General features: G+C 39.6%; 1 protein-coding gene across 2 annotated transcripts in view; it reads right to left on the minus strand.

Moving 5' to 3' along the window:
- The window catches only part of FER (FER tyrosine kinase), a 141,000-nt gene that overhangs the window by 103,629 nt on the left and 23,027 nt on the right, over nt 1-14,344 (minus strand). For both annotated transcript variants that reach the window (XM_070742949.1, XM_070742948.1), the window contains 5 exons: nt 12,264-12,437; nt 11,490-11,589; nt 8,870-9,053; nt 5,490-5,627; nt 4,195-4,314 (listed from right to left, as the gene is read on the minus strand). In XM_070742949.1, coding sequence (XP_070599050.1) covers nt 4,195-4,314; nt 5,490-5,627; nt 8,870-9,053; nt 11,490-11,589; nt 12,264-12,437 — 716 coding nt within the window. The remainder of the gene's footprint in view (nt 1-4,194; nt 4,315-5,489; nt 5,628-8,869; nt 9,054-11,489; nt 11,590-12,263; nt 12,438-14,344) is intronic.

Here is a 14,344-nt window from a genome sequence, read left to right on the forward strand (position 1 = left end):
TTCACATTGGTCGCGAAGAGATCCAGGACTGGTAGGCCGAATCTGAGGCTGATTTGATGGAACAGGTCCTGATGGAGGTTCCACTCTCCTGGGTCTATCGTTGCTCGAGATAGCCAGTCCGCCTGGACGTTGAGGCTCCCCGAGATGTGGTCGGCTAGGAGCGACCGAAGATGTTTTTCCGCCCAAAGGCCTAACTTGAGGGCCTCCCTCATGAGAGCTTTGGATCTCGTGCCCCCCTGTCTGCAGATATGGCTTTTTGTGGCAATGTTGTCGGTGAGAATGAGAACGTGCCGGTTGGGAATGCGAGGAGAGAAATGCTTCAGAGCCAGGGAAACGGCTCTTAACTCTAGCCAATTGATTGGCCTGGAAGCTTCCTCCGGGGACCACGTGCCCTGGGCTATCATCCCCTGGGCGTGGGCGCCCCATCCCGATAGACTGGCATCTGTGGTGATGACAAATTGATCCGGGCATCTGAACGGGGATCCTTTGTCCATGGCCGGAGACTTCCACCACTTGAAGGATCTGCGAACACTTGGTGGGATGACAATGCGCCGATTTGAGTTGCTGTGCCCCGATCTCTGAAAGGGTAATAGGAGCCACTGGAGTTCCCTAGCATGAAGGCGAGCCCAGGGAATGATGCCTATGCATGACACCATCTTCCCCAAAAGGGAAGACAGAGTTACTATGGATACTGAAGAATTAGATAAAATGTTAGAAATTAACTCCCCTATACTGAGTTTTCTCTCGGGAGAGAGAAAAACCTGGGAAGATTCTGAATTGATAATGGAACCCAGGTGAGAAATGGATGTGGAAGGCTGGAGGTGACTTTTTTCAAAGTTGATGGAAAAACCATGGTCCTGAAGGACTGACATGGTGACAGAAAGGTCTGTTTTCACTTTCTCTAGGGAGTTCCCATGAATCAAAATATCATCAAGATAACATAAAATGTGAATGGGAGACGACCGGATATAGGCCGCCAGGGACCCCAAGAGCTTTGTAAAGACCCGAGGGGCCGAGGAAAGGCCAAATGGCATCGCCCTATACTGGAAATGCCTGCCTTGAAAGGAAAAACGTAAAAACTTCCTGTGGCATTTGGCTATAGGAATGTGAAGGTAGGCCTCAGTGAGGTCTAGGGAGACCATGAAATCTCCGGAGTGAATGGCGGCCAAAATAGAAGATAAGGAGTGCATTTTAAACTTCCTATATTTGATGAATAGGTTTAGTTTCTTTAAATCCAAAATAGCTCTCCAACCTCCAGAGGATTTTGGAACCATAAATAAAATGGAGTAAAATCCTAGGCCCTTCTGACCGGAAGGAACCGGTTGAATGGCTCTGATGGACAATAGATGAGAAATGGCCTCCTCCATACGGTTACAATCTGAGGAGGACCTGGGAGAAGGGCAGGAAATAAAACGTTTGGGGGGAGGAGAAATAAATTATAAAAGAAGGCCAGTTTGAACAGTGTCAATGACCCAGGGGTCCTTGGAGGTGAGACGCCAATTTGAGGCGAAATGAGCTAGGCGGCCCCCTATGGGAATAGAGGGAAAATTACCATCTAGGTTTTTTTGAGGCCCTGTTAGAAGAAGCTCCCCTTTGGAAGCGAAAACCTCTACCCCTGGAGTTCCTACTTTGGGAACGAAAGCGGGGGGAATACTGACCTGGAGATCTCTGATAGGACGCCGCTTGATCTTGCTGGCGCCCCGGGCGACGAAAGGACTGCGTTTTGGTAGCCTTTTTTGTGGTTGGACCCAAAACTTTCTTCTTATCCGTGGTTTCCGTGAGGAGAGGATCCAGAAGATCACCGAAAAGAAGGTCGCGCTTTAAGGGTCCCTGGGATAACTGCCACTTCTGGCGTACTCCCGCTTGCCAAGGGCGAATCCATAGGAGTCTCCTTGCCGTTGTAGAAGCTGCAATAGACTTAGCAGAAAATCTGGTAGATTGCAAGGTGGCATCAGCCACGTACTGGGCAGCTGCAAAGACCTTGTTGAAGTCTTGTTGACCTCTCAAGTCATCGGGAGGAATATGCTGTTGAAGTTGGCGAAGCCACAACAGCGTGGCTCTGGAGAAAAAGGAGGCTGCTGCAGAACTTTTAATGGCCCAGGAATCTGCCGTGAATCCTCTTTTGAGCATTTGTTCAATGCGCTTGTCCTCTGGGCGGAGGACTTCCTCCGCCTCTCCCGGCACAGCTGCTGCCGAATGAAGGATCTTGACAGGTTCATCCGGTTTGGGAAAGGATAGAAGCTCTTCATAGGAAGAGGAAAGTTTGTACAACTTCCTGTCTTTAGTTGAGGGATTAAGACTAGAGGCTGGGAAATCCCACTGTTTGAGTAAGGCATCTTTAAACAATTTAGGCATAGGAATTACCTCGTTATCCTCCTGTTCCTCAGTGAAATAAGGTAAATTCTCCTCCGGGGGATCAGTGGAAGTGGAGGCTTGTTTCTCCTGGGCCGCTAATCCCGTAGAAATCCTAGCTTTGAGGAGGAGAGATTTGAATAATTGAGAAGGGAAAATGGTAATTGGAGAAGGAACCTTTATTTGGGATTCTTCATCATCTGATAGCCCTTGGAAAGGGTCCTCATCATCCTCCATATCCTCATATTCGTCCTGAGAGGAATCTGAATCATCCTGAATAGGAGCCCTAACCGCTGGGGAAGAACCCAAGGGGCGGGAGGGACGAGGAGGAGGAGGAGGTAAGGGAAGCTCATTGATGGAAGAGAGTTTGGCATCAATGGCCTTAGACAACACAGCAAAAATAGATTGGAACTCAGGAGGTAAATTAGAAATATCAGCAGGAATGGCAGAAGAATCCCTAAAGGCCTGGGAGGATCCTGGCTGGGAGGGATCTTCAATAATATCTGGTTCCTCTGGCCCTATGCCCCATAGGTTAGGTTGGGGTCTGTCTAGGTTAGGCTCATCCAGAGATAACACAGGGACCCCAGAAGGAGGTAGACTAGAAGCCTCTGGGGGGTCTTGACTACTGAGTACTTGGGCCTGCACTTTTAAACGTTTTGCTGATTTGTCATGGATTCTTTGTAGGGCTAGGTCCCTTCTCTTCTCGGCCCTGGTGACCTTAGTCGAGGGGCGGGCCCCAGGAGAAGAGGAGGAAGAGGCCTGGGGGATACTAGTAATCTCATCGCCTGTAGGCCTGGCCTCTCTGGGACCTTTAGTTGTGCCTCTCTTGGGAAAGGAAGCCATAGTCTGAAATTTAACAGAAGACAAGGCTGAGCCAATAACTGAATAGAAAAGGAGAAGAATTTTAAGGACTTCCCAAGAGGAATGGATCCTGCTTCGAGGCCTCGAAGCTGCTGAGACGTGAGGACAATCTGGGCAAACCCAGAGTTCGTGCCCCCAAATCCAGCGGGGCCAGCCTCCCTAAACTTTTCAATTAAGTAAACCAAGGCACTCTGGTTGGAGGCTTAGCCGGTGGAGAATTTAGCCTGGGACCCCCAAGGCCCGCTCCGGGATCCACGCGGTGGACTGAGGCCTACGCGGCTGGCAGGAGGCCAACACGAGAGGCCTAGTTTAAAAAGGGCGCGAAGGCCTTCGCGCCTAAAAATCGCTCCGAATATGCCTTAAAGGGGAAGCGATCGACTAAGTCCAGGAGACTAGAAGCCGTCTCACTCCGCAGGAGGTATATTTTAAGCCCTTTAATATATATGCAATAATTAAAATCAATAAGGCAATCAATTAATACTTGCACTAGAACCTCCAGGCCAAGGGATTAAAGGAATCCACAAGCGGCCGCGGGGATCGTACACGGCAAAACCGCCGGGGGAAAACGAAACCGCAACTTCTCCAAGGGAAAAAAGCCGAGCCGCAAACGGCTGGCGCTATTAGTGCAAGTAAAACAAATAAGGATAAACAGTCTTACTATTTTTGAAGGAAAAGATCGAAGGGAAGGTGTTAGAATGTTGAACGAATGTTGAACGAGCTATCACAATACAACCGCAGGATATGCGAACTGAGCGAATTCTGGGGAAGGGGCGGATCCGGCAAGCTTTTTTAATACTAGGCTCAGTTCCACCGGATTGGACATGAGCAACCCATGTGACTGCTGGACCCGCTCCTTCAGTACGGAGAATGGTTATAGTCTTATTAAAAAACTTTATATTACGCAGCTCTTACCTGATTCAGCACAGTTTTTATATCTTACATAGCCAAAATTTAAAAGGAAAAAGAGGCTAAAATACTTACATAGTTTGTAAACCATCAGCTGTCAAATTATTCCACATAATCTCATTAGCTTGAAGATTTTCATTTTCTTCTAATAATGATGTATCGAATTCTATTTCTTGTTGTTCAATATCTGATGTCCTTTAGTTAAAAAAGCAACAATAATACAAATGTTAGGCATTTCTTTTTTCAAACCACCTGACTAGAGTTTTTAAGAACCTACTCAAAGAACTGATGAACTCCTAGGATTTCCCTTCCTCAGTAGAAAGAAATGTAAGGCGGGGGGGAGGGGGAGAAATTATTCAAAATTGTGGCTGTAGTAAGAAATAAGCTTCCATCACAATCATTGTACTAGGTAGATTAATTATAAATTAAGATCCATTGACCCTGGAAATGATAATAATATAAGGTTAGCTGAATAAATGATACCACTTTATAGTTATATTATACTTTCTGGCATAAGTATGCCATATCAAATAAATATTCAATATCTACTCTCATTTTGTTTTTCTCCCTCTACCCCATCAGTTTTTTCCTATGCTGTAATGCTTTCTCATTGATTGATTGATTCATTCATTCATTCATTCATTGATTCATTCATTTATTCTCTGATAGAGATGGACAGTTAAAAAATTTATCTGTAACTAAGAAAGTTCTGGATATATAATCAAAAGCAGAGATTCCTCCACTTTTGTCTGCTAGAGTAAATTACATTTGGATTTTTGATATGAAACAAAATCAGCTATTACGGAATGTACTTTTTTTTACTGCTTCAATATATTAGAATTCTGTTACCTCTTCTGTGAAATTCCAATTGCAGCAGTAGATTTCTAGCAAAGAACTGCAGTGGGCAGAAGGGAGGAACTATTAAAGAACCAGACTGCTTCTAAAAGTATTACAAACAGAGCACCCATTCTTGCTAGAAATGTTAAACTATTTAGCCTGCATGTTCTTTTAAAACCTATGTATCAATAACATCCCAACTTTCTCATCTGTAAGTCTTATATCAACAATAAAAACTCAGTTCATCTAGCAAAATATCTGAAGAAATACTATAAAAATATTATCAACAGAGGAGGTTTTTTGCAGATTACGGTAATAGGAATACTGCACAGATTTAATTATTTACCCAGATTACTACATCTGATGTTATTATGTGCATTAAATAATTTATGTGAAAGAGCTGTTTGTAATAATTGGGCAATTTAGATCACTTTTGCTATTACATGGACTTATTTCTATAAGCACAGTTACTATGTACTGCATTGTTAAGAACATACTTATTGTGAAGTAAAACACTACCACCAATATTTTACCTGTGAGTTTCTATGAAACTACTGTACTCTGAACCAGGGTCTAATTGTTCAACAGATATCTGTATCTCTTTATGAACATTCACTAGTTCTTCTGTCACAAGGCTGGTGATCTGACTGTACTCTTCTAAGATTCCTTTTCTGGGGGGGAAAATGAAAATATATTCAATATATATTTTAAATAATGTATAAAGTATACATGTATAAACATAGAATCAAGGTAATGCAATTCAGGTCCCAGTTATGAGCAGGAAAATAATGAATATACAATAGATAACTGTCCAACTATTTTTAAAATTAATTTCTTTATATACCATAGTACCAATTTGTTTTTACTGTTAACAGCTTTTTTAACGTTCAATAGAAATTGCCTTACTATAATTCACATTTATTAGTTCATGCTCTGTCTTCTGGAATGAAAGAGATCAGTTTTGGCTCCCAGATGTGTAACATCCTTTCAAATATTCGAAGAATACTCTTATCTATTCTTCAAACTGAATATTTTCCAGTTTTTCAACTTCTTTTCACCCTGTGATCACCCTTGATGGCCTACTCTCTACTAACTCAAGGTTGCCTGAATTTTATTTCAAATGATATACCCCAAACTTTTATATGCCAAATTAAGTCTATATTAGAGAACCCTTCAAATGATCAGGATACTTGGTAGCCCACTAGTGTCTAGCATATTTTTATGTTATGGTGCTTGATCATATGTAACTCCAAATAAATTAATAGGTTTTACTCCCAGACAAGTGTTCATCTTGATTTAGAAACTTGAGAGAGCTGCACAATATTTTTACTGAACTTATTTTGCTCAGGTTAAGACTGAAAATTAACCTTTTGTCTTATAGCTCTATCAGGATCTTTCAAAAACAGTGGTACCTCTACTTAAGAACTTAATTCATTCCATGACCAGGTTCTTAAGTAGAAACGTTCTTAAGTAGAAGCAATTTTTCCCATAGGAATCAAAATAATAGCAAATAATGCGTGCAAACCCATTAGGAAAGAAATAAAAGCTCTGAATTTGGGTGGGGGGAGGAGAAAGAAGAAGAGGAGGAGGAGAGTCACTGCCGAAGGAAGAAGGTAAAGTGAGGGGAATCAAAAAAATCCAAAACTTTAAGGCTTAAAAAAAAAAGAGGGTCTCTGAGGTGGCAAGGAGGAGCACACGCCTCCAATATACCCGGCACAAGGCTGCCTCCCATACACTGGCTGCTGCTGCTGCTACCTGCTGCCTCTTCCTTCCCATGCTGAAGGGCTCCCCTCTCCTCTCACTCGCTCGCTTTGTAGCTGGCACCTTTCTTTGGCTGTGGTGACTCCTCAGATGCCCAGAGCGAAGGGAGTGTTTCTTTTCTCTGGGCGCTGGCAGAGGTTTATTCCCTATCCAAGTGCCTAGAGAAAGGTATGCCAAAGCCTCCTTAAGCACCACCAAAAGGCTCCTCTGGCAGACCAGATGGCCGGGATTAAAGGGGGAATGGCAGGAAACTGGCTGGGCCTTCATGCCGCTCTAAAATTTCCTGGGAAATTTTTCCAGGCTTGGATTCTTAAGTAGAAAATGTTTCTTAAGTAGATTCAAAAAAATCTTGAACACCCGGTTCTTATCTAGAAAAGTTCTTAAGGAGAGGCATTCTTAAGTAGAGGTACCACTGTACAGTACTTCTGCAAAGGAATCTACTATCTATATTTGGACATTGTCTTTAATGCATGGCACCAATAAGTATCAGACTCTCAATTAAAAGAATACTACTATAATTCTAAATAAAAAGCTCACATCTACAGTGCAACAGTGTCATCTGCACATGATCTTTATTTCCAAGGCTATCAATGGGTGCTAAAAAGAAAACCAGTGGATAATTAAAAACTGCTTTGATGGAAGGTATGCCCATTTATTAGGAAAAAGCTAAAGATGCACTGGAAAATGAATAGTTGTACCCTGTAGAGATAATGAGGAGAAGTGGGGCGGGGAGTCAACACTTTCCTCTTGGAAAATGAGCTTGATTTGATAGTTGTCCTAACTTTTCTACAGCAGGTTAAGGCAATAGATTATAATGTATTTTTAAAAGTCTTTTTGCTATTTTAAGAAAAACTTAACTTATGTCCACCTGTTCTAAATATATCACAAATATTAATGGACCTTTTAGATATCTTGGGCAAGGGAACAATTACTTCATAGTATTTTAGCTAGGGTAAACAGCGTACATAATGCTCTTTCCCATTTTTCCACACTATAGTAATCCTATAAAATGGGTTGGGCTAAGAAAGTGTGACTAGTCCATATTCTCCCAGTGAGCTTCTGTGGCTGAGGGTGGATTAGAACTTGAATCTCTTTGGTCTAAGTCCAATCTCCATGACAGTTATTTTGTGAGAATATTTCAAAGATGCTTTAGAAATTCTAAATGTGATCACAGATTATAAAAAATTAAGTGATCCCTGTTGTTCCCAAAGGTCTTCTTCATTTCATTGGATAACTGTTTTTATAGATTTTGTGTTCCTGTGCTGAATTTTCATTAATTCTTCTGCATGCTACTTTTGTAACCCACTGTGCCTTAATACCTCTCTTTTTCTATCTGTAGCACACCACTCATATTAGTATTTATACCCTGTCCTCAAGGGAATTAATCTGTTATTTTTAAAATTTAGGGGGTAATCATACTGTGTATCCTTTCTCCATACACAATATCTGTGTTTTAAAAACTGGAATGAAATTTCCAGAAATAAATTAACCAAAAAAAATTATTTGTTTTTTCTCCCCACAGAATGACAAAAATAGTGAATGAATTATTAGTAACAGCTTATTATTCAATAAGCATACTTTCAATGCTTATTGAATTTGGAAATATTTTTGGGATTACAAAAATCATTGTTGTAGAATGTATTTATAGGCTTCTATTTCTCCAGTGATAATCCAAGAATGCCAAAGGATATCAGTACAGTAAACATTGGCCAAACTATTAGAGAAATATATGCTAAATGTATGCAATTACAAATTATACTGATTTCTCATATGGCCATTTTAATCAAGATTACAATCTATTTTTAAAAGTCTTTTTGATCTTTTAAGGGAAATGAAAAATACCTTCACAATATTTTAGCTAGTTTAATATGTCTAATTAATTTCTAATTCTAGTTGCAAATTACAATTTTACTATAAAAGATGAAATATTAAAATTCTGTGACACTGATTCATAAGTGAGGTTTGTACCTGGTATACATATTTTCAAACCTTACAAAAATCGGTTATTTGACTTGTACTGCTATAAAAAAATTATACCATTTGGAAATATTATATGTAGAGGCTTAGGACATTGCTATTCATTTCTAAAAACTTAAAATGAAAAATCAGAAGGACTACATATGCTTTTACGAGATAAAACACTACATCTTACAGTCCTTTAATCATTTCTTCTTGCATCTTCTGTAAAGAGTCAAGGAACAAAGGAAGTGTAGCATCATAATACTGATGCTGATGTAACTGTGCTCCTTTCAATGCCAACACGTATTGATTGTGCAACATATGGAGTTTCATTGTAGCTTTATCATAACGATCTTTGGCTTTTTCAGTTTCCTTGCCTGAAAGAAAGGAAGGGGGGGGGAGAGAAAAGAAGAAAATACATGCTTTCCAGATTGAATGCCAAAAAGTGTTGGGGTGAGGGAATAAATCTTAGTCATCTTAACTCTTAAAAAGTAAAATGCAGTGCTTCCTTTGTTTTCTTTTTTTTCAAGTCATTTGCATTCTGTATCAAAACACACCTAAATTTGGTTACTTTGATCACATTAGGATATGAACTAGGCAAAAAATGTAAGAGAAATCAAAATGATTTTGACTTGTATTGCCAATCTTTTCAAATGCACAAATGGGCATAATACAATTCTAAACATATAAACAAAACTCTTACTTATGCAATGACTGAATCTAACCAGGCTCCAGACTAAACAAAACCACAATGATCAAACTATTTTTCAGGCTTTATGCCATTTTAAAATAGCTTTAAGCCTATTTTCCAAAAGAGAGATAAGTACATAATTATATCTTCTTTCCTTTTCTGTATGGCAATAACATAGACACAAGTGAATCATTATATATAACCCAACTGTGCAGATGCAAAGATAGTATAAAGATCAGGGAAAAGAAACATAGGCGATTTCTTTTAATTCTACAGCTCTCAAAGTTACAAGGAAAGCCAGTTCAATCTAGTGGTACCAGTCTAACAACCAGGGGGACAGTTCCAGTGCCAAATGTCACATGAAAAACCAGTTGGGTGACTTTGGGCAAGTCAGTCTCTCTCTCTCTCTCTCTCTCTCTCTCTCTCTCTCTCTACCAACCCAAGCCACCTCCCAAGATTTTTGCTGTGAGGAAATAACAGAAGGAAGAGCATTAGTTATGTTTGTTGCCTTGAGTTATTTATAAACAATAAAAAAGGGTATAATAATCAAATAAATAATTATACATACTCTTGGGGATTCTCACCTCATCCACTCTTGTAAAACTATTTCATGCAATTTTGATTCTGTATGAAGTTCTTATAATGTAAATTATTAAACATCCAAATAAAAGAGAGTAAGTAAGTGCACAATGGAAAATATTTAGTGACAGGAATACCTTAATACCAACTACATGCTTACCCTGTTCTCAGTCACTTAGGAGGCAAATCTTTAAGGTGAAAATGATTGGGTTTGTGCCAATTTCAGACATAATTAATTAACGTGGCAGAGCTGAGCTTGTTAACCTGTGGTTAACAATCTTTAGGAAAACATTTTGAAAAGTGGTTTAGGAAGGGATAATTTATTTAAGCAATCTTTCCCCTCTGCAAATTCTGTGAAAGAGACAGAAGGGGAGGGGGGGCAGTCAGGAAAAGCAAGTTGAGCAGTCAGCCACGCATAGCATTATGTCTAGGAATTGCTTCTTTTGTTCTGACTGCTGAAAAAATATATACAGTATCAGGGAAAGGGTCAGCTTGGTTGAAATAGAAATATTGTATAGAACCCAAAGCAGGGATAAATATAATTTGACTAACAGACTACTAAATTAAAAAAAAAGAGTGCTACAAGAAGAATATTACTGCAAATTGGGGAAGGTCACAATATTCCTTGTGGTTTCTTGTAGATGTAGGAGTTTTTTGCTATACTATAAAGTATGCTAAATGTAACATAGCACAACAGAACAGATTTCATGCTTTTTCTTCTTAAAACTATATGACTCTGTACCAGAGGTGTAAAATTCAATTTCATTAAGGGCTGCACGAGGGTTGTGTTTGACCTCGATGGGCCGGAGTGGTGTGGCCAGCTCAATGTCACTCCTATCGAAGGTGCCTGTGGTGGCCTGAGCACTCTGCCAGTGAAAACAGGCTCCTGAGCTCATTTTTTGGCTACCATGGTCTCCTGCAACCCCCTGGCAGTGAAAACAGACCTCATGCGTGCAGCCCTCCCGAGCTCTGTTTTCCCTGAACTTTTAAGTTTTCCCTAAACTTAAGGCTTAAAAAAAAAAAGAGGGACTCTGAGGCTACAACGAGGAGCACATGCCTCCCATACACTTGGCACAAAGCTGCCTCCCATACACTGTGCCAGAGAGAGAAGCCCAAGCGGGCAAGAGAGGGAGCGCCACCGAAAGGCTCCTCTGGCAGCCCAGAAAAACCCAAGATGGCCGGGATTAAAGGGGGAATGGCAGGAAATTGGTCAGGCCTTCATGCCGCTCTCAAATGTCCTGGGAAACGTTTTTGGGCTCAGGTTCTTAAGTAGAAAATGGTTCTTAAGAAGAGGCAAAAAAAAAATCTTGAACACCCGGTTCTTATCTAGAAAAGTTCTTAAGTAGAGGTACCACTGTATATTCATATTGTTGCAAAGGAACTCAAAGTGGCTTGTATAGCCCTTCTTCCTCCCACTCAATTTCATATAACTAACCAGTAATGTGTCCACCAACTGTATTGCTTCTATAAATTTTATCATGTTCAAAGGTCTCAGGGATTAAATCAAATATAAATAATACTTTACCAGCCATTTTATACCTACCTTTAGTTAATGCTTCCTTGTATTTTTCTTTGGCAGAGTTTACTTCTTTAATTAATTGTCTATAACTAGATTTTAATTTTTCCAATTCTGTTTTTGTAACCTACCCAAAAAATAAAAAAGAAATTGGCATATCAATAAATACTACGAGAGTTTAGACATTATCTACACAACCAAGCTGAAGCATAGAAAAGTCAGTAAGGGAATATTTCATTTCCTTATGTGGGGTCCTATTAAGTAGAACCATTCTTAAACATCATTGGAATAATTCCATAGATCCTATTTTTGAAAAAAATGTCAACAACAATGATTTCTATAGGAAACAACACTCTTCAGCAGAGACCCATCTATATATTATTACTACTAAAACAACTTGGGTTGGAATTAAAATTCTCTTTTCAGAGAAAACTGAATTCTCTGATTTTGAAAATGTAAATATTGAAAACATAATTTACAGTAACTTTTTTTCTTGCTATAAAGCCTAGCAGTACTGCAATTTGTAATGACAATTTGCTATAAGTAATGTATTAAAAATACTTGAAAGTAATACTCCATTCTCATTTATAACTTAGCAAAGGAGCTTTTATTTCTGTACAAATTTTCAACACATTTATATATTTGCTTATAAGTAAAATTTAGAAGTTAACAGTTAAGAAGAATTGGCTAAGGTAAAAAGTTAACAGTTAAGAAGAACTGACAGTCTAAGACAACAGTCTGGACATATTTTCAGTGAATGAAATGTGTATAATTAATGTAAAATGCACTTTTAAAATATACCTTGAACATTTCTGCCTCAATTTGCTGGTGTACACCTACATAGCTCTTCTTTATCTGTTGTTTGTCTTTAATCATCACAGTAAGTCTATGTAATGGCCCAGCATTCAAGTCTTCTGCATGTGTCTTCATGATCTTGCTAAGCTGCTCTGTTTGTTGCACAATAAGCAACCATGACTTAAAAAGAGATAAACAGAGATTTATTATTGGCTTAGATACCAAAAATAAAGGTCAACCTTCCAAAGATAAGACATGTTTTAAGTATTTATTGGCAGATCTCACAGTACAGTAGGATTACTAACATACCTGACTGTATTTAAGAACACAAGTTCAAATAGCAACTCAAATATAGGGCCATAAAGACAATATAGTTTAATGTACATAAAGACTATTCAATGTACATAAAGACTATTCAATATAAACATGGCAAGAAACAGAACAATTCTCAAAACTCACTGCAGATTACATATATATAATTAGTATGAGACATCTGAAAAGAAACTATTAAAACTATTGAAAATACGTGTTACATAATATTAGTATCATGTGTTTTTAGAATGAATTCTCTAAGTCCACTCTAATTTTTTTTAAAGTAATTTTTGGCTCATAAAATTCACATATGAAAAGTAGTCATCAGAATAATAAGTAAAATCTGAAAATTCCAATTCCTAAATAATCTCTGTTTATTTCAGATTGCCTCTCCAAAATAGTTAAAAAGAAAAGGCAAATAAAATGTTCTAAATAAACTGTCATTCTTGCTGGCTACCTGCATACCCTTCCCTGCCCAGCAGCAGCCACTTACCTTCTGCCAGCTTGCTTGTAAGCCATTTAAGATTTACTTAATGACCCAAGATCCCTGGTTAAAAATGGCAATGAGGAAATGCAAGGATTGCCATTGCTAGCAATGCATTTACATCATGTCACATTTTAAAACTGCATCGCTTAGGAACAGACATTCTGGTCTTCATTGCCATAGCTAAGCAAAGGTTATCTGTATAGCCTTGTTAGATGCATTTCAAGTTCCAGCTGTTCCCACAATCACAAGATTGTGATCTGTGCATTTGAATGCAAAGTCAATGGTAAGATTGGGCAGAAGGTCACAAATTGCAAAATGTGATATCCTTGCTTAACAATTGCAGTGATTTAATGAAGGCAATGAGTGCTGCAGTAACTATTGTTAAACAAATGTCATTCTTTACATCTGCATTAGTGATCCCTCGATTAGTGCGGGGGTTACGTTCCAAGACCTCCCGCACTAATCGATTTTCCGCGGTATAGTGGTGCGGAAGTAAAAACACCATCTGCGCATGCGCGCCCTTTTTCCATGACCGCGCATGCGCAGATGGTGGAGCCGGGGAGCAACGAAAGTGCGGAAGCCGACAAAGATTGCTTTGAATGTCGGCTGCCCCCACCCCCCCAACACCCGCCCGCCCGCCGTTCACCCGGCCGGCCGGCCGCTCGCTCGCCCGTTCACCCGCCCGGCCGCTCGCTCGAGAGCCGCTCGCCATTCACCTGCCCGGCCGCTCGCTCGAGAGCCGCTCGAGAGCAAGAGGGGGAGAGATAGAGAAAGAGAGAGAAGGAAAGAAAGAGATGAGAGAGGGAGGAAGAGAGTGTGAGAGGAAGAAGCAAGATAGAGAAAGAGAGAGAGAAAGAAAGATGAGAAAGGAAGGAAGAGAGTGAGAGAGAGGAAGAAAGAGAGAGAGAGAAGAGTGGAAGGAAGAGAGAGAGAGAAGAGTGGAAGGAAGAGAGAGAGAAATGATAGAAAAAAGGGGAGAAAAAAAGAGAAATGAGAAAATGATTGAAGCAGAGAATGACAGGAAAGAAAGAGAAAGAGTGAAAAACCGTGGTATAGCGTTTCGCACTAATCGAGACCGCACTAATCGAGGGATTACTGTATTTAGCAACAGAATTATAATTGCTATTTTTAACCAAGGAGTGTTTGAAACATAACTTTTTGGGCCAGAATGGAAGCATATGATTTACCCGAAAAATCCACAAAGAAATTCTTAAATACAAAACAAATCAAGTCCCATACAAAAAACATACACAGAGCCATTAAGTAGTTTATAGCATCAAAATAAAAA

This window comes from Erythrolamprus reginae, chromosome 2 (assembly GCF_031021105.1).
Source record: "Erythrolamprus reginae isolate rEryReg1 chromosome 2, rEryReg1.hap1, whole genome shotgun sequence".
In the NCBI taxonomy this organism is placed as follows: Eukaryota; Metazoa; Chordata; class Lepidosauria; order Squamata; family Dipsadidae; genus Erythrolamprus; species Erythrolamprus reginae.